The sequence below is a fragment of the Syngnathoides biaculeatus genome, chromosome 3 (genome assembly GCF_019802595.1).
Source record: "Syngnathoides biaculeatus isolate LvHL_M chromosome 3, ASM1980259v1, whole genome shotgun sequence".
NCBI lineage: Eukaryota > Metazoa > Chordata > Actinopteri > Syngnathiformes > Syngnathidae > Syngnathoides > Syngnathoides biaculeatus.
The window spans coordinates 5711416-5734119 of record NC_084642.1 but is presented as its reverse complement, the minus strand read 5'-3'; the positions used below and the strand labels follow the sequence as shown (position 1 = coordinate 5734119).

The following is a 22704-nucleotide window of genomic DNA, read 5'->3' as shown; positions in this document are numbered from 1 at the left end:
AATGGTGGGAAGAGAGAGATGGCCTGGCTCACAATCTCTGATTTAGTTCATCCCAAATAAATTTGTTTTGTCCTTGAACTACCCATTCGACCATTCATGTGAGCTCGTAAAGAAAGTCAATACCGGGAATCACTTTTAAGAAGCGCAAATACATTTACCGCAGATGCGAGCTCAACGGTATATTTTTTTTTTAAAGGATTAATATAACTTTTGAAACAAATTTTATTGTAGAACTCAAAGGTGATCGGCTGCATCTTATAAAGATGAGATGAAGGTAGAACTAGTCACTCTTGGAATACTTCATATATTCCATGTGTTGCAGAGAAACAATGCAATAGTCCAGAACATTCCAAAAATACATTTAATCCCATCCCCTAATATTTTGGCTGTATATTAAAACCCATTGTGCTTTTTTTTTTGTGTACCATCTCAAGTGTTTGACAGGCACCTCTATCTATCCATCAACTTTCTTAGCCTCTTATCCTCACAAGTGTAGTGCTGGAGTCTATCCCAGCTGTCAACGGGCAGGAGGCGGGGTACCCCCTGAACCGGTTGCCAGGGAACCGCAGGGCACATAGGGACAAACAGCCGCATTCACAATCACACCTAGGGGCAATTTGGAGCATCTAATGTTGCGTGTTTTTGGGATGTGGGAGGAAACCGGAGTGTCCGGAGGAAACCCACGCAGAACATGCAAACTCCACACAGGCGGGATTTGAACCCGGGTTCTTAGAAGTGTGAGGCCAACGCTTTACCAGCTGCGCCACCATTCCACCCTAACAAGCACCTTTTTTTTTTTTTTTTTTTAAGTATTGATTTCAAGTCATAACTGGCCTAGGGAAACATAATATGTGAATGTTTAGTATTGGCTAGTAATGGTTGAGGTCAAAATAATCAACTTCTTCCAAAAACGTTGCATCAATGTATGCATTTTCAGGCATGGATTTTGAATTCAATAATCAACAACAATAATTTCCCGCTGTACAGCAACTTTTTATCCAGGAAGCGAAATACAAACACTAGAGTAATTCTGTCACTATCTTACATCACGTTATGCTTCACTCAACCAAGTAAAAGGCTGTTTTTGTCCTTTAGGTTTGGAGGTTTGATTTCTAAGTTCCCAAGTCAGGTTCAGTGTCGGCTGTTTTCAAAGCTGTTGAAGTTTAGTCCCACATGAATTTAGTAGGATTTAAAAAGGAAATAACCGCAATGTTGTGAAATGGCATGCAAAAAAAAAAATGAAAAAATACAAATTAGCACATTTTTGGGTAAATGACTTAAAAAATGTTTGGTTGTACTGTATAATAGGTAATATAGTGATTCTTTGTTTTGTACGATTTCTTACTGAATTCTTGTGAGATCATATTGGGTGGCAAAACATGCAAAATGATGTGTCAGTCAAATTTGTTCATCGGCGGCTGTTTTAAGTTTTGGATTTAGGAATCCAATTCCAAAAAAATTAAACCCGCAATAAATGGATGAAATTACAAATCATCCATTCTCTCAAAAAAAAAAAAAATTTGCTCGGGGCAAAGAAGTTGAAATGGGTTCATGTGAAGAAAGAGCTATTGTGTGGACGTTAAAAAAAAAAAAAAAAACAGCACCACTACTTGTTTTGTCTTCATTTGCCTAAAAATCGTTTCATTTCATTAGAAGTGCGGTGAAAAAAAAATAAGGAAATGACAGTAATAACTACCTGGTACCTTTTACTGTACTTCGATGTAAAAGTGTGCGCAGGGGCCTGCTGGTCAGTCAGCATGGAGGCTCTCGAATGGACAAGCCTTTCATTTAAACCTCCTGGAGAGGCCTAAAAGCCGCTTAATTGTGAAAGGAGTGGAAGTGGGTGTGGAATCATGCAGTGTTTTGTTCCGGGGGAGGGGGTGCATCTCAATTATTCACCAGGAGCAGCCACATGTGTTTGCATGTCAGCAATACAGAAATATTTTTGGTCCGCTTTCTTAATTCTTCTAAGCACACATTAATTTTACACTTAACCACGTGACTGTTGATTGTTGACCCGATCGCTGCATTTACAATTTTTTTGGAGAGCAAGCTTCAACAGCAGTTATTGCATTAGAAGATGCTTTTTCGTAATTTCCACAAAATCTTTTGAATAAAATTAAAATGCGTAACAACACAGCTTGATAACCGTCCTACAGTTAGGCACGGCCATCACTGCGCTAACGAAATCAAAAGTTTTGTGTATATTTGTAAGATTAATTAAATATGTTTTGGTAATCGTTCTTGGGAAGAAATACTCAAGTGCAGGCATCACACACACGTAATAGACATATGGCCCTGATCATGACTATATAATTTCAACTCGACCTTCTGACCTGTGCAAAAGCCCGAGGAAACGTGTGTGCGTGTGTGCGTGCGCATATATCAGAATGAGGTCGCTGAGTATGTGTGTGTGTCTGCTGTCTGGAGGGTGGGGGAGGGGCCCAAAAGAGTTTGTCCTCATCTAATTACACTATCACCCCCCCCCACACACACACACACACACACACCTCACCGCCGCCCCCTTCACACAACTGAGCTTCCTCACACCATCAGTTGATTCGGCCACTTAAAAAAGCACACAAACGCTCTCGTCGCGGGCATCGGAAAAAAAGAGCCGGAAAACCCTTTCTTAAGCAAATGTATCGTAGCTGTGTGCCCCCCCCCCTCCCCGCCGACTGACATACACCCACATCTAAAACACTCACCATTGTTAATGAGAGTGTCCAACAATGTGAGTACGGGGAGGCTTAATCTCGAGTTAACTGCTTCCTGATGCTCTGCCCACAAAACATGCACGATCAAAACCAAATGCGGCTCCGAACGTGCGAGCCAATAAAAACAGCTCAAACTACACAATTCGAGCGGAGGGGAAAAAAAAAATAATAATCACAACTCCGGTTGCTTACAAGTTGTACTTGTTTGCATGTGGATGAAAGTCTTTAAAAGAAAAACCACAACGCGCTCAAACTTAAGACGAGAACCCGGCACTTCCTGAAATCTGAAGTAGATCATTGACCAATTTTGTCACATCTGAAGTCTTGCAAGCGCTCACTGATTTATATACATGACTGCGGCTCGTTTTAAAGTGCATGCTGAATAAACATCATGCTGCTGCTACAAAGAAGCAGTCAACACACATGGTTTCTGACAAATACAGGGACGGCACAAAGACGAGACGCAGACAAAAGTCTTGCAAAGTTTCAGCTATTGTTGATGCAAAAAAAAACCCAACAAAAAAACATGCTCACCAGGAAATGCAGAAAGAGCGCTGCAGCTGCGGCTTCCCAAATAGTGATAGTAGCAGCCGCGGTATTAGTGAGTAATGACAGTCGCTTCCTGTTCCTTTCTTTGAAACAACGCTCCGTTTACAGATTTTTTTTTCTGCCTCATCCGGTTTGTGTCCAAACTTCAGCGACTAGGCTCTCGTCCCCTGCACTTCATTGCTTCGTGTAAACGCCGCTGCCTTCGCACGACTCGGCGCGCTACTCTCGTCTGTTTTGAGTCTACAACAAAGCCGACTCATCTGCTGCTGGTTGAAGCTGCTGCGAAGCTTTCCTCCCGATGAATGAGAAGTGTGTGTGTGCATGTGTGTGGGGGGGGGGGTGCATAGGGGTTAGGGAGGGGTTAGTAGCAAGAGGAGCGGGTGTGGTGAATGGAATTAGGGGAGGTGGGGGAGAGTGTTGAATCCTTTATTCATGTTATCTGTAGGCCATATCGACAGTCTGCATCAGTCACCTGCCTCTCGGCGAGTCTCCGGGGGGAGGGGGTGGTGTCAAGGGAAAAGGGGTTAACGCCGGGGCTCCTGGGAGCAAACGGGGCTTGGAGGAGTGCGCAGGGGTGGGGTTACAGATTGAGAAGGTGGGTAAAAGGTTAAACTGGATGAGGACAATCCTGATCGAAAATGGGGAAAACTTTAAGAGTGGGAGTGAACAGAAGCATGCATTCAAGCACCACACACACGCGCACACAAACCAGACAGGGGTCGCCCCCCACCCACCCCTCGTTGTAACCTGAGCCTTTTCAGACATTTTGAGATAGGCCATGGCCTGGCCAAATGTCAGGAAAAAGTGTCATGGTCTGATATCAGCTGGTCTGCGGAACAATGGGGAGCTTAGTGGCTGCAAGAATCCTGACAAAAAAACTCCTGACGTCTTTATCGGGCTCTGATGACCAACACTTGAGCGTCCACAGTTCTTTGCTATTTGTCTTAGTCACACTTATTGGGCCAATTTAACATTTTGGGCGTTGCCCGTAAAGAGGAATTACAACACAATTCATTTGATATTGCATGATTGCGTAAGGTGTTGTTACAAAATTCCAGTTTACAAATAATTTTTTAAATAGTGTAGCTGCAGATCAATGATTTTTAATAAATAACATTGGCTACCAGAAAGGACCTTTCCGACCTGTCAATCACTGGTACAATAATAGCCAATCAGATGGCCGGATTGTCTTAACCCCTGGCTTGCCACGCCCCTCTTGCCGTTTTGTCCCACAAGCAATGCTGGTTGTCAGTAGCGTGCGCTTGGAAAAGTTAATGTTACGAAGAAAATGGTCATCAGATCCACTTGGGAAACGTGGGGAACGGTTACAAGGGGCCGGCTTCATTCATTTTCCAAAGCCTAAAACCCAGCTGACGAAGTGTTTATGATGAATTAAGGCTCGCGGAAGAGCGCACATACAACTAAATGTGGACAATATCAACAAACGCAAGGCTGTATGTCTGAAGGTAAGTGAGGGAGAAGTATTTTCTCTGAGTTGGATTTCATTATTATCAGTGCTTTATACATTACAGGAGAACAACTTCCATTTTGTTAATCTATCACTGACCTGCTGAATGAAATGTGTCATGTTTTATGCCGAAGAGTCGGGTTAGTCATACGTAAATCTGCCATGTCATGCAAGAGAAATGTCTATTTACCTATTTGAATCAAATCTGACTTTTAAGACGAGCGCTGCGTTCGATTACGAGCCAAGTCAACTGAAACCACCCACTCACTTCTAAGCACTACAATGATATTACTCGTGATCTTTCCAAGTAAAAAGTACTCACCCTGTTTTGCATGCGCAGTACGATTGCACTATTTTATCCGGTTGGATTTCAAGATGAAGTTTGTGAGGCGTCAAACTTTTTTGCATCGATTGCCAACGTTTCGCTGTAACTATGACATTGCGTCCTACACCGTCCAAAATCTTAATTCCTTGTAATCCTTCCTTGCGTGAAATAGTTGAGAGCTCTCTGCAGATCTCTCTTGGACTAGTCTGACGCATTTGGCAAAAAACATACCGCAATATTATCTGGATTACGCGATAGAGAATCGACTTGTAACATGTTCCGTTCAATCGCCATTTTGTAAGCTTGTGGGACATGGCTAAAGGGGCGGAGTTTAAGATCGCCATTGGAAAGGGCCATTGTCCCTCAAAACAAATATAGCGATGACCTTGACTTCTCCAATCCTCTTCTCCATCGAAATGATTGGAAATGCCAGTCTCAAAATGTGATTCTTCTGGGGAGTTTCAGAGTTTCTGCCCCCATGAACTCATCCCACATTCAGGGAAGAAGAAAAATGGATAGATGGATGGATGGACAGATTCATCAACCAAGTCCTTTTGTCAGCAATTGTATGAAACGTACCAAATTCTGTCCACTGCCAAGTATTCAAGACTATTAACTTTTTTCCTAGTTTGTTTTTAACCCATTCATGGGCAGGGTGGCAATTTTTTGCCTTATTGTGATAAAAGTCTCTTAACAGGCCACAATCAAGGAAATAACACTTCTTTTTCGTTTATGGTTAAGTTATATGATAACTTTACTCATTTATAAACACGTCCCAAAAATGGGACGCTGCCCGCGATAGGGTACTTGGGTTTTCTTAGTAGATTGTCCCAAAAACCATAATCAGATTAAAACACTTAAATATTTTGATATACTGAACGATATAATGCGTGAAAATCAGGATGTCCCAAAAATGGTGCGCTGCCCACGAATGGGTTTTAAAATGAAACCAGTCGGAATGTGAAAAGCAAAATGTGACACAAATGTTTTTCTTCATGAATGATTTAGAATGCGACACTGACCCAATTTAAAAATCCAAAGAGTAATCACCCAAACGTTTGCCATGCAAAAGCAGTTGTTATGTCCCAACTGACGGGTTAAACTCCAACGGAAGACGCCATGTTCTGCGGTTTCATTAAAAAAACAAACAAAAAAAAAAAAAACGTGCGGTACGGAACGACGCGCAAGCGAATAAAGAAATTCTTTAAAATGTAGTCCGTATACCGACACTCTCTCACATGTAAGCAAAATCTCATTAACACCTCATTAAGTGTGCACCCGAGCCCCCAATGCGTTCGCGTAGGATCTGCAGACAAACATGGCAACTGTCTGTGCACATTATCCCCTTTTTATTGCACACACGCCAGACGCACACGTGCGCGCGCACTGCAAATCTGTGTTAAATCCTCCACATGAGGAGGTAACGCCGAGTCTGTGTGCACCCTAAACGAATACTCTATGGAGTCTACCGACATCAAAATATTTCTGTATGAAGAGAAATACCGCATGAGAACATACGAGTTGGACAATTCAGTAGGAACAGCAGTCACCTCTATTTAGAAAAACTCATAAAAATTGGGCACATATTCACTATGAATCCCGTGAGTCATAGTTATTGTGGTGTTAACAGACAAATCATAATCAATCAAATCATACACAATGCCATTGTAGGTAAGACTACACTTCCTACGTGCAAAATATGATGAAAAAGCTCCATTTTGGAAAGACGGGACACGCCGCAGAGTTACTTGTCAAAGTGATTTTCATACATGGCCGGCTGATGTCTAAATGTCTCGCTGCAGCCCGAGCATTAAACATTATCATTACTGCAAATTACACAGCGACATACCCGTGCCTCCAAAGCATAACTACTATATGATTATATGCCGATTAAAATGAATAGCTCGGCTTTGCCGTCACATTTTAATAACGCCGGCTCGACCGCCGAATCCTGCCCATGTATACAGAAACTGTTTTGTCTAGACCACATCCAGCGCTGAGGACTGAGGGCCAGCCGGCCAACAAAACCCGGGAACAATGAAGAACATGAAATGAAAAATCTTAACTATTTGTTATCTGAAAATATTTTCGTGTTTTTTTTTTTTTTTAATGTAGTATGACATTTGTCCAAAAGAGTTTCTGAAACGGAACATAATACAATGTAGAATAATATCTTTTGTTATTTATTCATTGTATCACTGAAAATGAATCTGTGAGCGTTTTGCCACACTTTTACCAAACATTGAGGCTAAGGAACATAATCACCCCCACAGGCAGGGATGTTGCAGTTTGGCTGGTTTCTGTTTTTGTCTCGCTGCCACAAAGATACTTTTCTCGTCTTGGGCGCTGGCTGGTTTTCCACATTGTGAGCTCTGCTTTTGTGAACAGATCTGTTCCTGAAACCGTCCAATTTCACCGTGCCAGGAAGTGTCCATCCAGCCATCCATTTTCTGAGCCGCTTATCCTCACAAGGGTCACGGCAGTGCTGAAGCTAATCCCAGCTGTCGTCGGGCAGGAGGCGGGGTGCACCCTGAATTGGTTGACAGCCAATCGCAGGGCACACAGAGACAGACAACAGTCGCGCACAAAATCATACCTTGGGCCAATCTAGAGTCTCCAGTCTTTGCATGTTTTTGGGATGTGGGGGGAAAGGCAGGGCTGGGATTTGAACCCCGGTCCTCAGAACTGTGAGGCCAACACTCTAGAGTGGCTCCACTGTGCCGCACCATGGCAAGACGTATGTGCGAAGCACACCATAGTCAGACTTACTATTTCTACATTAGAAAAAAAACAACAACAATATTTATAATTACTTACTGTATATTTCCCCTTGATTTAGGTCATGATGACAAATTCATTGTGATTGATTTGGACTTATCATTGTCATCTTAGAAATGTACATTTGGGAAGTTATACTATGTTGAATATGTTTCATATTTTTATTATTAATACTCCAGTAATTTGGCTCAGCGAGGCACGGTGGATCAGCTGGTAAAGCGTTGGCCTCACAGTTCTGAGGTCCCGGGTTCAATCCCGGCCCCGGCTGTGTGGAGTTTGCATGTTCTACCCCGTGCCTGTGTGTGTTTTCTCCGGGCACTCCGGTTTCCTCCCACATCCCAGAAACACGCAAGATCAATTGAACACTCTAAATTGCCCCTAGGTGTGATTGTGAGTGCGACTGTTTGTCTCCATGTGCCCTGCAATTGGCTGGCAGCCAGTTTCGGGTGTACCCTGCCTCCTGCACGTTGACAGCTGGGATAGAGTCCAGCACTCCCCAGCATCCTTGTGAGGATGAGCAGCTCGGAAAATGGATGGATGGATGGATGGATGGATGGATAATTTGGCTCATTGACTTTGCCTTGAGTAGTTTTCATTGTGGAGAACACTGGAATAGTACTTTATGTATTAATAAAGTCAACTATCAGTTCAAAATAGTCCAATGTTACTAACGAGATTAATCCACATTTTCAGTATATTTTTTTATTGCTACATGTCAAACAAGTTACCGATAGGTGCAGTAGATTCTCAGAAAATCAACAAGATCCAGCGTTCATAATAATCACGCTCTTAAAGGTGTCCAATTGGGAAATCTGTTGAAAGGGGTGCGTTAAAAAAAATTGACTTTACAAACTCAAACCTACTTTGTACAAACTTTTTTGTTCCTAGGATTTAACAATCCTTTGAATCACAAAACTAATATCTGGTTGTATGACCACAGTTATTTTTATTTATTTTTTTTATCACTTTCACATTTGTGTTGCACTTCACCTCCGATTCCACTCCAAGATTCCTTCATGACATTCCACAATACATTTACATTTCTTACTTTTCCTTCAGAAACAGCATTTCTGATGTCACCCCCGCAAGGTCTGAGGAGTGGGCTGGCGACGCTATGATATTAACACTTGTTGGTTTGGAACCAAGACTTTGCATGTTTACTAGTATGTTTGTTTGGGGTAACTGTCATGTTGAAACACTCATTTCGAGGTCAGGACCTCTTCAAGTAGAAAATCGATCCATGATCCCTAATATGCGATAAATAGGCCCAACATCATAGTTGGAGAAACACGCCCGATGTGTGCATCACCATGCTCCGCTGTCTTTACTGTGCACTGTGGCTTTAATTCACACTTTGGCGGTCGTTTCACAAACTGTCTGCAGCCCCCGGACCCAATAAGAACAATTTTAATTCCACCAGTCCACAAAATGTTCCTCCATTTCTCTTTAGGCCAGTTGATGTGTTCTTTGGCAAATTGTAGCTTTTTTTTTCCAAGCAGAGGGACTTTGCAAGGGATTCTTGTTAATGGATTAGCTTCACATCAACGTCTTCTCACTGTCACAGTACTTCCAGGTAACTCCAGACTCTCTTTGATCATCCCGGCTGAGACGTTGCCATTCTGGGTATCCTGCGGTCCATTTTGCTGGTTATATTTCATTTTCTGCCACGTATCTCTGGTTTTGCTCTCCATTTTAAAGGTCCACTGTCATGAAATGCATGATTTTTAGTATGTTATTCATGAAAAAACAGCAGCCGGTATGAACTCAGCCGTTTTTTCACCACAAAGCATGATTTTGACTTGATTTAGGCTTTTTATAACTCCCGCCGTGAAAATCCTCTCGAGGGATTTGTTTTCGAGAAGAAGCAGGAAGTGACGTACATGGCAGGACCGCCCTCAGGTGTACTCGTTTGTTTATACTAGTTTTACCTGCTGGAAGGGAGCTCTTTGTTCCTTCGTGTTAGCCAAAATGCCGGCTTGTGCATGACTGGATATTGCTTGAACTCTCGGGAGGATGGATTCGCTTTTAATACTTTTCCAAAAGATCCGGTTCGTCGTGAAAAATGGACTGCACGGGTGCAAAGGGCGAGAGCTTTGTGGGTTCCAAATGACAGGGAGGTGTGTATACAGCTACGAAAAAAAAACAATAGTCAGTTGGTGGGGGCGTAATCCGTAAGTAGGGTGAAAGACGGCCTCTGCAGGGAGGTGGTTTGTCCGTGATCCGCATATGATCATCTAAATATGGTCGAAATGACAGGGCAATATTGCCCTGGTCACTTCATTCGGTTGTGAGATGTTCTCTTCTTTGAAAAGAGCTTCCATGTCAGAAGGGGCGTGTTCGTCTCCCATAGTAGGGACCACTGCGTGTTTTCAATGGCGAATGTCCGGGGTGACGTCACGGACAGGAGATGCAGCCAATATGGCGACCACTTGGATGTCGAATGACACTTCCGCAACTTTGCGCATGGTTGACGCGCTCTCCGCTCATATTTATTTTTTCGTATAGACACTGAAGTGAATAATGTTATATGTATTTTTCATTATAATATCTATTTTAGAACGTTTATAGGGATGACACTTGGGCTTTAAGGCATCGATCGCAAGATCGTTTTAGCTGAAAACCCTATAATTTTTCCACCTCATGATGCTACCTGATGATACCTAAGAGTATGTACGTCATGAACGCTGGCTCTTGTTGGTTTTCTGAGAATCTACTGCACTTGCACATGCACACTGAAAACATGGATTCATCTGGTTCGTCACATTGGACTGCTATTATTTTGAACACTCGTGTAAGTGCAAGTGCACGTTTTCACATACCGGACGACTATAACATTGGGAAGCCTCTTGCTTTTGTGATACGTTTGAAACCTGTGTTTACCATTCCTTGGGAGCCAAGATAAGTTCTTCTGGACGGGTTGTGTCTGAATAGCCCAGATTACCGCACAAGGACATGCTTAGTATCAGGAGTACTCCCAAACACCGGGCTGCTTTGTGTGTTGTTATTGAGTTATAACCTGGGGGAGGATTGCTGATTGTTTTTCTTACGCAAGCTTGATGTGCAACAGCTATAATTTTTCATGTTTTAAAGGGAGGAACTCAGTTCCGAGCAGGCCTCCTGGCTCGAAAAGAAAATATCAGAATTTCAGTGTTATAAGAAGCACCTTAAAGTAGGATCACCTCAGAGGTTCTATTAGTCTTCACTTCTTTCCACCTCCAGTTAAAGTATTGCGGCTTAATACTTAAACAGGCTCAATATCAGACTAATGGAATAGACCACCAAAACAGGTCCACAGGTTAAGGAAGCATGAGTGAACCTGATGAAAATCAAAGCCTGAAAAATGAAAGTGAGAAGTTTGTATTCATTTCACAAGCCCAAGCACAGACTTCAGGTCTCTGGTGTTTTGGGGCTTTTAGATGCAGTCTGGTTTCAAGTGACTCGAACAAAACTTTTCTGTCTAGCCTGATAGCCTCTTGGCCTCAGGATAACTTTTCATTTTGGTGCTTTGGCTGCAAAAAAAGATTGTAATCCGATTCCGTGCTTTGTTAAATTAAGACGCGCCACCTTCAGATGGAAAATGTCGGTTGCGCTGCAGCGCCACCTTCAGATGGAAAATGTTGGTTGCGCTGCACTCTAGTGGTAATACCCTGTAATGTCTACATCACAGCTCTAAGAGGAGTAAGTAAGCATCAGGCAAAAAGTTCATTTTAGTCTGCCTAGCATTCATAGGAGCATATTTATCTTGAGAATCAAAATAAAGTGTGCTGTATTGAATATGTTCTGTTTTATACTGTAATATCTTTACGAGCTGGGATGTGACAAAACCTCAACGTATTTTCAAAAGTGCCGCCCAAGCAACACATACAAGCAGAGAGCAGCAGTTTATTAAAAGCTTATCATTTCCGCAACAACTATGCTAATTTGCATTAGCTTGTTTATTGCATTTTACATTATGTTAGCATGAAGCTAGCAGACTTTCATTTGATGACATTTCATGGTTTGCTTAAACACTTAGGTGTTTAAATATACAATGTTTTATTCTAGTATGCTTTGTCGAGCACTTTCGCAGGAAACTTCAACTAGGGATGACAAACGGCTTTAAGCAAGCATGCTTTGCGTTCCATTTGGACAACTGTTTGAGTGAGAGACTTTTTGTTTCATCACAGGGACGTTATACAATCTCTTCCATGTCTTGACAGCAAGAGAGTAAGAACAGAGTGAGGGAAAACCTTAAGAACGTAATTGAATACGTTTAAGTGTGTTTTATGAAGTTGTGTGGGAGGGCTAAACCTAAATAAACTGCATAGGCCGACGGTTTTTCACAAAAAAGCGATGCCAATATTTTCCCAAACCTCATCAGTGGATAAGCAAGAAAACACTTTCTGTGAAATTTTTGATGAATTTCATGATACAGAATTCTGCAAATTGAATTTGATTTTCAAATGCGAGGAAACAAGTTTCAATTTTCTGTCTGAAATAGGACATCGCAGAGACTACAAATGAACAATGCGTTGAGGATGTATTTTCCCATTGCCAGTCCTTATTTACAAAAATATATCGAAATGATTGCCTTATAATTTAATGTTTTTATGACAAAAAATGCTTAGTTTTTTGCCATGTTATGATGATAGTGCTTCACATTGTATTTTGGGAAAAGTTAACATGTCACGGAAATCGGGAACTCGGTGATATACAAGGTTTCTTGGTGTCTTTCCTTTGCTCTTAGCCTTTTTTAGTGGAATTAAAAATCCTTCATGTTACCAGAACTGAAAAAATGTCAAGCTCACACGACCAGTTTTAATTCTACATGCCAAACTTTGAGAATAACCCCGCCATAATCCAACCTGTAAACCATGTCCTCCACACGTTTTGGGAGTACCAAGATGGCGGCCAACTGGCTTCAACCAATCGACAAACCGCTAGACGTGTATGCGCTATCCAGTCTCTTTTTTTTTTTTTTTTTTTTTTTTAAGATCAGTGTACATCCCAACATGGAAACTAAAAATGGGTGCCATTTGGATGAAAATGAAAGTTACACTCACAGAAGTTTCCAGGTGGCTGTAAACTGTGTTTCGTCAACACACACCAGCCGACTGGGAAGATGTCTCTGGAGTCGAAGGCGCACCAGTAGTCAAAGGCACCTCGCCAGCCGTCGAACATGACAAAGATCTCCTGACCTTTGACTTCACCCACTGTGGCCGGGCAAATCAAGTAAGGGTTTTTCCTGTCCACGGCTTCCAGCTTCATACCGGGCTTGAAGTAGTTTTTAATGGGGCTCGCAGGTTCCTAGACACACACACACACACAGATTTTCTGAGCTAAACAATATCTAATACATTTATTAAAAAATGTATATCAAGCTAATTATGTAAGGATATGCACAGTTTCATTATGTGATAGCTTCAGATTTTAGGAACAAACCTTCTTAAAAGCAGACGCTGGCGCCATTTCGGCTCCGCTCAGTGTTCGGAGAAGGAACATGGGCCACGAGGAGGCATTCATTCTAAAACCTGAACAAAAATTCAAGCCATTATTTTTATTTCATCTTTTATGGTGGTAATGAGGACAGGTGGTGTAAAAAAAAAAATAGGTGGATGGTTAACAATGTGTTGTTTAGGTGAAAAGTAGCCTTAGTTGTGAGCTAACCATCATGGTATGCCGCTAACCAATGTTGGACTGGATGTTTTTATTCTAGCACTGTACACCAAAAATGGATGTCAATGAAGTTAAATAAGAAAATATTGGCTCATCAAATATGCTATTTAACCTGCCTACCTAACCTACGGAAGTTCTAAGTAAGTTTCTCATGAGTCTCTTATATGAAGTTACAGGAGCTTCAACTTTAGTTTTTATTCATCCCAACGATGTTAGTAGTTGCGGACAGTGTTCTCCAGTCATCCATCCTTCCATTTTCTTTGCCGCTTATCCTCACGGGGGTCACGGGAGCGCTGGAGCCTATCCCAGCTGTCAACGGGCAGGAGGTGGGGGACACCCTGAACTGGTTGCCAGCCAATCGCAGGGCACAAAGAGACAAACAGCCACACCCACAATCACACCTAGGGGCAATTTAGAGTGTCCAATTAATGTTGCGTGTTTATGGGATGTGGGAGGAAACCGGAGTGCCCGGAGAAAACACACACAGGCACGGGGTAGAACATGCAGACTCCACACAGACGGGGCCGGGATCAAACCCGGGTCCTCAGAACTGTGAGGCCAACGGTATACCAGCTGCTCCACCGTGCTGCCCTTCTCGAGTCATTTAACACTAAAATAAACAAGCTCTATAGACCTTACTTTGTGCACCAGGACAAAGTCGTGCTGAAAAGGAAAAGACCTTTGGCCAAAGGATCAATGTTAAAAGTGTAGAATTGTCTAAAATCTCTTTGGGAAATGAAGACATCGTGTCCTCAATGTAGACTCGCAGATGTAACTTGGCAGAAAAACACTGGTGATAGTCATAACATTAACAATGGATTTGCTCCATGAACGCATCTAATTAAGTAGGCCTCTAATAGAGATGCCGCTAATTGGAATCATTACTTTTACCGTACAACGTGCGCGAATGTGAGAGGCTGCGTCATAAAACAACCACAGTGATTGGTGGATTGAGGTCGAGCGTTATTTGGATGCAGTTCATTTGCTAGTAATCATTTTAGTATTTCTTACACTGCATCATGGAATATCCTGGTGGTTCCATCAAGCTAAGACATGTGTGCGGACCCATTATGGAGGCTCCCATGCCGGGTATAACGGCCTCTGCATGAAAAAGCATGCACATCTTAATGTGGTCTCACCCAGCGGGGGCTGCAGCATGTCGCCGTTCCTCTCGCAGGTCCCGATCGGTTGTATGTCAGACGAGTCGACCAGTCTCCAGAAGTCGTTGGTGTTGTCGCTGCCATCCAGACGCAGGCGCAGTCTGGTCCCCATCATGCCCATCACCGTGGCGATGCACACGGAGTTGGCGTTACGGGGGTCGCGCGCCTCCACCTTCATGCCTGCCTTGAAGTCATTAGAGGGGGGGATTCTGGACTGGAGCCAAACAAAAAGATGGAAGACGTGGTCAAAGATACTGAAGCTAACATGACTTATTACACTACAACGTTTTCCAGGCTTTGTCGTGATTCTTCCTTCACGAAGACGCTACGTCAAACATTTTTAATTGTGCTTAACCCATTCATGGGCAGGGTGGCAATTTTTTTGCCTTATTGAGATAAGAGTCTCCTAACAGGCCACAATCAAGGAAATAACACTTCTTTTTCGTTAATGGTTAAATTATATGATAACTTTACTCATTTATAATCTCGTCCCAAAAATGGGACACTGCCCACGAGAGGGTACTCGGTTTTTCTTAGTAGATCGTCCCAAAAATAGGAACTTGCTCATGAAAGGATATATTTTTCAAGGGAAAAAAATGGGACACTGCCCAAAAATGGGTTAAGCCCATTATTCTTAAGAACATTAAAGGCACATACTTTTACAAAAATTAACAAGAGTATGCTAAAACTATCGATCCATCCATCCATTTTCTTTGCCGCTTATCCTCACAAGTGTCGCGGGGCATGCTGGAGCCTATCCCAGCTGTCAACAGGCAGGAGGCGGGGCACACGCTGAACTGGTTGCCAGCCAATCGCAGGGCACAAAGAGAGGAACAGTCGCACTCACAATCACACCGAGGGGCAATTTAGAGTGTCCAATTAATGTTGGATGTTTATTTTTGGGATGTGGGAGGAAATCTGAGTGCCCGAAGAAAACCCACACAGCCACGGGGAAAAGATGCAAACTCCACACAGGCGGGGCCGAGATTGAATCAGCTGAGCTGAGCCACCGTGCCGCCATGCGAAAACTAATGCCACACAAATACGTTTTCATATTTTTCTTGAAAAAAAAATACCCCACAACATTCATAGGACAGGGAGGAAAACCTTATTTAACCCTTGAATTTGCAATAACTGGGTAACCATACTATGGCAGCAAAAACACAGAGCCCAACATTCCCTATAAGTGCAAATCAGACGTGGAGGATTTTGCTTTGTAAAACCGCTCAGGAAGATTCCAGGAATGTCAGGCGTGAATAGCTCTTGTGAGGTCCTGCACTTCATATTAAGTAATGATCAACTACCTGTTTGAAGCAAGTTGGTGAGGCCGCAATGGACGAGGTTTCCCTCAGGTACTCTTCCCAACTGAATGGCTCTGGGAAAAGAAACAAACAAAGCTGTAACAAATACAGTGAGTACTCTGTTTGGCTTTCGAACAAAAATTTCGAGATTTTTTTTTTGCTTCTGTTTTCGAGCGAAAATCCGTACTCGAACGCCTGCGACAAGTCCCGGAAATCACGTAACGCCCGCGGCCCGACCAGCTGATCCACGACGCGCGTTGTTATTGTGTAGCAGCATCTGTATGCAGACATAAATATGGATTCGGTTTTCGAACAAATCGGTTCTTGAACCGCCTTCTGGAACGGATTGTGGTCGAGAACCGAGGTTGTACTGTATCACCCGGAATGTTGGGGAAAAAAAAAAAAAAAAAAAAAAAGACCGTTCCATGTGTGTTAAACAAATAAATTGCATTTACTCATTGACAGAACTGTCTTGACTGTTTGGCCTAACAAAACTTTACGGTGTCGTGTTCATTTGTTCAGTGGATATGTCGAGTTGTTTCCAGAGTAATTAATAATAATTAATAAAACGATTAAAGCTAAGACAATACATTTTTTTGATGTTGTTGTTTTTACAAAGTTTGGATGCCAGTGAAAAGCAGATTTTTTTTAACAAAAAAGTATTTTGTTTCGGGATAGGACTGTAGTCCGACTGTTTCTCCATTTTTGACAGTTTAGCAAAATTGGGTGAGCCACTCACCGTTAGATTTGTCGAGCGCAGAGCCCGCGCCGATGCTCGGCCTCTCCTTCTTTTCCTCTTTCTGATCTGAAATCAAACCGTGTTTATTAGCGTGAGTGACGGTACGGTTACCAGATACTTTGTCAAGTACACCTGAAAACTGCACTGTTACTGTTCTGCCATTACAGAGATTTGTGACATTAAGATAGAGAAGGCCAACCTTTGTGAGGCGTTCGACCCATGACGCCCAAGATGTTATCCCACAGCAGCAGAGAAAATCAGACAAGCTCTTCCCTAAAATCACAAAGCACATAACTTGGTTATTAATGTCCACACACCCAAAAAAAAAAAAAGAAGCAAAGTCTGTCTATCCATCCATCTTAGTCAACTCATATGGGGTTGGGTTGCAGGGGCAGCAAATCCAGCAGGGAGGCTTAGACTTCCCTCTCCTCAACGACTTCATCCGGTGGCTCCGAGGCGTTCCCAGGCCAGTCGGGAGTCATAATGCTCGGCGGTGCCCAGAATGCCTCACCAGGGAGGTGTCCAGGAGGCATCCGAACCTGAAACTCATCTGTGTCCTCTCGATATAGGGGAGCAGCAGCACTACTTTGAGCCCCTCCCGGATGACCCAGCTTCTTATCCTATTTCTAATGGAGATCCCGAACCCCGCTTGTATCTGTGATCTTCTTCTTTGGGTTGCAACCCATAGAGTATGATCATAAGCGTATAAACGTAGACTGACAGGTAAATCGAGAGCTTCAGCTTGGCTCCTCCAAAGACCGATACGGGGTCCGCATCACTGCAGATGCTCCATCAATCAGCAGTCGATCTCCAGCTCTATTTTTCCCTCACTTTTTAAGGAGACCCCAAGACTCATGAAATCCTCCACTTGGGGCAGGATCTCATCCGCGACCTGGGGAGGCCACACCACCCTTTTCAACTTAATACCCTCACTCTACTTGTTCATAGCAAGTGGAATTGAGGAGGTCTTCAAACTATTCCAATTTCGCCAACAATTCACAACATCCCAAGTCAAGGTCAGCGGCGCCCCATCCCCACTATTCACGGTGTTAATGGTACACTGCTCCCCCCTCCCGACACACCTATGGTGGAACAGAATTTCTTCTTAGCAGTCCGGAAGTCGTTCTCCACGTCCTTTTGAGTTTTTGCCTCAGCAACCACAAAAGTGGCATTCCGCTTAGTCTGCCGGTACCCAGCAGCTGCCTCGCGAGTCCCGCAGGCCAAAATGGCTCAATAGGACTCCTATTCATCTTAATGGGAAGCCTCACCCTGGTGTTTGCCAATGGGTTCAGGGATTGCCCCCACAAAGGACACCGACCACCTTACGGTCATAATTCCAGTCGGCTGCCTCAACAATGGAGGCCTGGAACGCAGCCCACTGTCGGAGGCAGGAGGAGTAATACGCATCTGAATATCCTAATAATAAGACAGCAACTTTGTCATGGAGTGGTTAGTATAAATCACTCCGAAAAATACAAATGAATATCGTCGATTTTTGTCTCTTTAATTATTTTTTTTCATTATTGATGAATACAAAACTTTCAATGGTTAGGGCTGTGAAAACAAATTGCTAACTCAGTCAAGTTGATGGAAAAACGCCCGCCCCTGACCCAATAAGAACATTAATAAAAGCATATTTGTGTCACCAGGGTGCAATTTGCATCGCCTGGAACCAGTTGGGTAATGTCCATGTTTATCGCACAGACTTTTGTTGCAGATGTGCTGGTGGACAAGTGACAAAAGCGACAGAAAAGCCTCTATACGTGATTTTTAAGACACTATTACATGTGAAATATACATATCACATGATATATGAGTGATCTGAATAAGAATGTGTTTTTTTGTCTTTTTTTTAAACTGAAATTGTAATTGCAAATGCGCTAATGCTAACTGCAATTGCTAAATGTTTAGCAACTGCTCCCAAAATATGCAATATTTCAGGATATATTTCCAGCACTCATACTGTATTGTATATGAGAATAAAATGCTAAATGTTAGTAGTAAAAATATAATAATAATTTTAAATAGGGAGGGGGGGGGGTGATTATTTGACAAACTCTCTCTACATTAGTTGATTCTAAAATGATTTTTCAAAGTTAAATACACACATTTTTGGTCAATCATTGCAACAGATGATCCTACAATGAAAAAGATTATTATTAACCAAATCCAACATTTGCTAAAAAATCATTTTAAAGTTGTTACCACCGATTTTAAGGGTGAAAATCTTTTCAGAATAATCCAGATAAGGTCTGACCATCGTCCAACTTCCAGCAGTCAGTAGCAAAAAAAAAAAACAAACAAAAAAAAAATGCCAGAAATATCCCCCTAAAAATCCAGAATTTTTCACCCCGGGAACTTTAACCTCTGCATTGTAGTGTAGCCGCTCCTCCCTGTGAAGCTCTTATGTCTTTGCAGAAAAAAGCCACGAAGTGGGAAGGCGCTATAAAGATTCCAAGGTGTCATAAAAAGCCATTAAGAAGCGCGGATATGGGACATCTGCGGGCCCAGATGAAAAGGATTCCTGCCCTGCCACTCGCTCAGCGACAGACGGCTTCGGTGTTTGCACGCCCCTGTCTGCTCCACTCATGAGGGTCATGCTTAAAAAGCTCAGCAGACCAGGAAGCACTTCCATTTTTACAACCTCCATTTCCACTCAAGAGGCCCCCGGTCTGAGATTAGCGTTATGATGCTTTGCACAGAGCAGATGAAGGAGGGAAAATTGGTGGTTTCATGAGCAGTTTTAACTTTTGATTGACAGGCATGGTTAATATGAGAGGCATTTTGTTGTTAACAAAAAAAAAAAAGAAAAAAAAAACTCTTTGAAAGTGTTGAAATGATGACAGAACTTGTGCAAACACATAGCTTCTGATTTACTAAAAGGTCTGCGCGTGTGTAAACGGGTACAAGCCGATGTGGAAGCTGAGCCGTGAAGCGGGCGCAGCCAGGATTGCGTCAGTTAAACGGGCAAAAATTGCGGCACAATTCCCGTCGCACGACTACTCTGAAACTGTATACGTAGATCCAAACCTCGGGTGAACCGATGCGACTGAGTCGGAATCAGAAAATTGAGCCGGGCAGAAGGCTTTAACGAAAGACAGACGATTGGGGAAAACTGATCTTTTTCCGCTCGCGTAAACAAACGTGAACGCGTGTGATCGGCTCAACAATGCAATTTGGAAACTTCTGGGTGTCAAACTGAATTGCTAAGAGGGCCAAAAACATATTTCAAAATAACATGAACCTAATGTAACCAAGATGTTGCACTGCATAAAAATATCTGTCAAGATTATACACATTTGAAATAATGATAATGACGCTCAAAAATATTTAAAAAATATTTATAAACTGAAATGTACCTTTCAGTAGAGTTAAATTGATAAAACCCTGCACGGAGTCCTTTTAATTCAACACTAAAATAATTAGTTTCTGACATGCAGACCAAATGACAGGTTTATTAAATTCTGTTTAAAATGACACCACAAATAATAATTTCTTCAAACCAAAATTGATCAGAGGGTACGCATACCACACTTTGTGAGTCACTGAACTATGAAATTCTAATATTGTTTAGAGCCATACATTATTGTACATTCATGAAAAGACAAAAAAAAATACATTTACGGTAAGTTCTCATTGAGAGAGAAAATCCATTTTTTACGTTTGTTTGACTTTTTCTATGCAAACACTGTTTATATACCAGAAAATAAAAAATATGTCCTGAAATTATGATTCATTTTAAGCGTCACATAAAAGTTACATTTTTTTTTTTTTAAATCAGTGAGTAAATGTTTGGAAACAGTTTGAAAAGATGTGGCGTAAATGCACTTGAAAGTTAAATATAGCCGAAAAGTACTCAACAATTGTACCGTGCAGGATTACAAAAAATAAAAATAAAAAAACTTATGGCTACTTTCACTTTGTGAATTATTTGAACATTTCAAAATATATCGGCACTACATTATAAGAATAAATAATCTTTGGCACTTAACTTCCAAGTTGTGTCAAAAATTCATGATACCACTCAAAAGAAGGGCTTTCACAATCAAATATTTTCAGAATCAATTATTATATCAGTTATTCCATCAGAGATTTAAATAATCTGATTTATTTCGTTTTAAAAATGTGTTGCAAAATCATTTTTTTCGTTTCTGCTGTTTGTTAACAGATTTCTATTTAGTACTGTCTAATGATTAAGCAAAATAAAATAAAGAACAATGAAGCAATATCACACGAGCGGAAGGGAAGCCTTTGGAAATTTCTTGGGCGGTGATTAATCGCAAAGGGATAATAGTTCGATGTTTCTGGGGCGGCTTCGGTTTTGACTCCCGCCACTGCTTATTCATACGACGACTGCAAATACTATCGTGATTTTGAAACAGATTGAAATGACTCTTGTTTTTTTTTCCCCCATAAAGTGTTTCAGTTCCTGGTTTGCTTTTTAACAGGTCATAAAATAGGGGAAAAAATGTCAACTAAACTAAAAGCAAATGTGTGACTCGGATAAAACACAAAGATCATTTGTCTGCTTTAATAGAGGACGATAAGAATGAAAGACTATTTACTGTTGAGAATCCAGAATCGGACGATTTCAACAAGTTGAAGGAAACAACGGCTCAAAACTATTCATCAATCATGGAAATACATGTCAATTAAACCTCAAAATCAATTATTTGAATTTTCCACCTCTATTAGCAAGGGGGGGGAATTCTCAAGAGCAGTGGATATACCAGTTTTATTATTTGTATTTTTAGCTTTATCCTGAAGAAGCGTTTTTTTTTTTTTTAATGTTTATTCGGTTGTAGTGTTGTTTACCTGGAGAGCGAAGAATTTTCAAACTTGATGTGAATACAATTTATTCCTCCAGAAACGTTGTTTGTTTATTAGTTTTGTATTTATCCAGATAGATAGATAGATAGATAGATAGATAGATAGATAGATAGATAGATAGATAGATAGATAGATAGATAGATAGATAGATAGTGTGTGTACTGTATAACGCATTTTCACTCTTCCCAATTCGGTGGGCGGGACTCCCCCTCATTATTATCAAGGCTAACGGCGGCTAATGTTGCAATAAATAAAAATAAAATGTACACATATTTTAAAAACACCGGATAAAATCTCACACAGTAAGCCCACTCGGTTACCGACCAGAACGGAAGAGCGAGAGCGCTTCGCACTCAGTAGTGCAACAATAATAACAAGTACGCTTCATCCGAGCAACACGCAGTACAGTGGAGGAAAAAAAACACACACACACAGTACCAGCACATAGCTTCCAAGATGGCCAAAACCACCGTTCTGGCACAAACGACGGGGGGTGAGAGCCGTCAAATAACGTCCCGGGAGTGGGCGCGGGGCAAGAAGAAGCAGAAAGGAGACGTACCGAGCGTCGCAGGCGCCGACTTTTGGATGGCGGAGCTGTGGGTTTCTGTCAGATACAGGCGGCCGCCATGTTCGCTGCACCTCCGCGCATGTCCGTCGCCGCCACGCGCGCGCACACGCACCCCTTCCCTCCTCAAAAAAAAAAAAAAAAACACAAAAGCGAAAGAAGGGACGATGGGGGGAATTATTGATTACATTGATCAAAAGACGAATTTTTGGCTGTTGATAATAACCTACGCGCGGCGAGAAAACGAAAACAAGAAGGTATGAGTGTAGCTTCCGGGTTTGTTTGTTTGTTTGTTTGTTTGTTTTACCCGCACAAAGATTAGGAAGGATGTTACCTGATGACATCATTTCTTCATCGATGAGAGCAGAGGACGAACAACGTGGAAGTGGATCTGCGCCATCCGAACTTCAATTTCAACTCGGTCTCCGGAATGCAACGTGCAAACTTCCACGTCTTGGATTCGAATTCATATTGGCAAAAATAATAATCAGGTTTAGTTCGAATGATATTGAAATCAAGCCCTGCGATTGGCTGGCGACCAGTTCAGGGTGGAGCTCGCCTCCTCCTCGATGACAGCTGGGATTGGCTCCGGCACTCCCTGACCTTCGTGAGGATAA

The 22704-nt window shown here is 42.1% G+C and overlaps 1 protein-coding gene across 3 annotated transcripts in view; it reads right to left on the bottom strand.

Moving 5' to 3' along the window:
• Nucleotides 1-22437, bottom strand: part of scml2 (Scm polycomb group protein like 2) — a 34753-nt gene extending 12316 nt beyond the window's left edge. Inside the window, exons 1-8 of one of the 3 annotated variants that reach the window (XM_061814137.1) lie at nt 22422-22437; nt 22082-22212; nt 16892-16965; nt 16693-16758; nt 15957-16027; nt 14632-14866; nt 13259-13347; nt 12880-13123 (exon numbers count right to left, since the gene is read on the bottom strand). In XM_061814137.1, coding sequence (XP_061670121.1) covers nt 12880-13123; nt 13259-13347; nt 14632-14866; nt 15957-16027; nt 16693-16758; nt 16892-16913 — 727 coding nt within the window. In that variant the 5' untranslated portion in view covers nt 16914-16965; nt 22082-22212; nt 22422-22437. Of the gene's footprint in view, nt 1-12879; nt 13124-13258; nt 13348-14631; nt 14867-15956; nt 16028-16692; nt 16759-16891; nt 16966-22081; nt 22322-22421 lie in introns of those variants that run through there. The other 2 variants (XM_061814138.1, XM_061814139.1) reach the window with 2 other exon arrangements.
• Nucleotides 22438-22704: the final 267 nt, after the last annotated feature.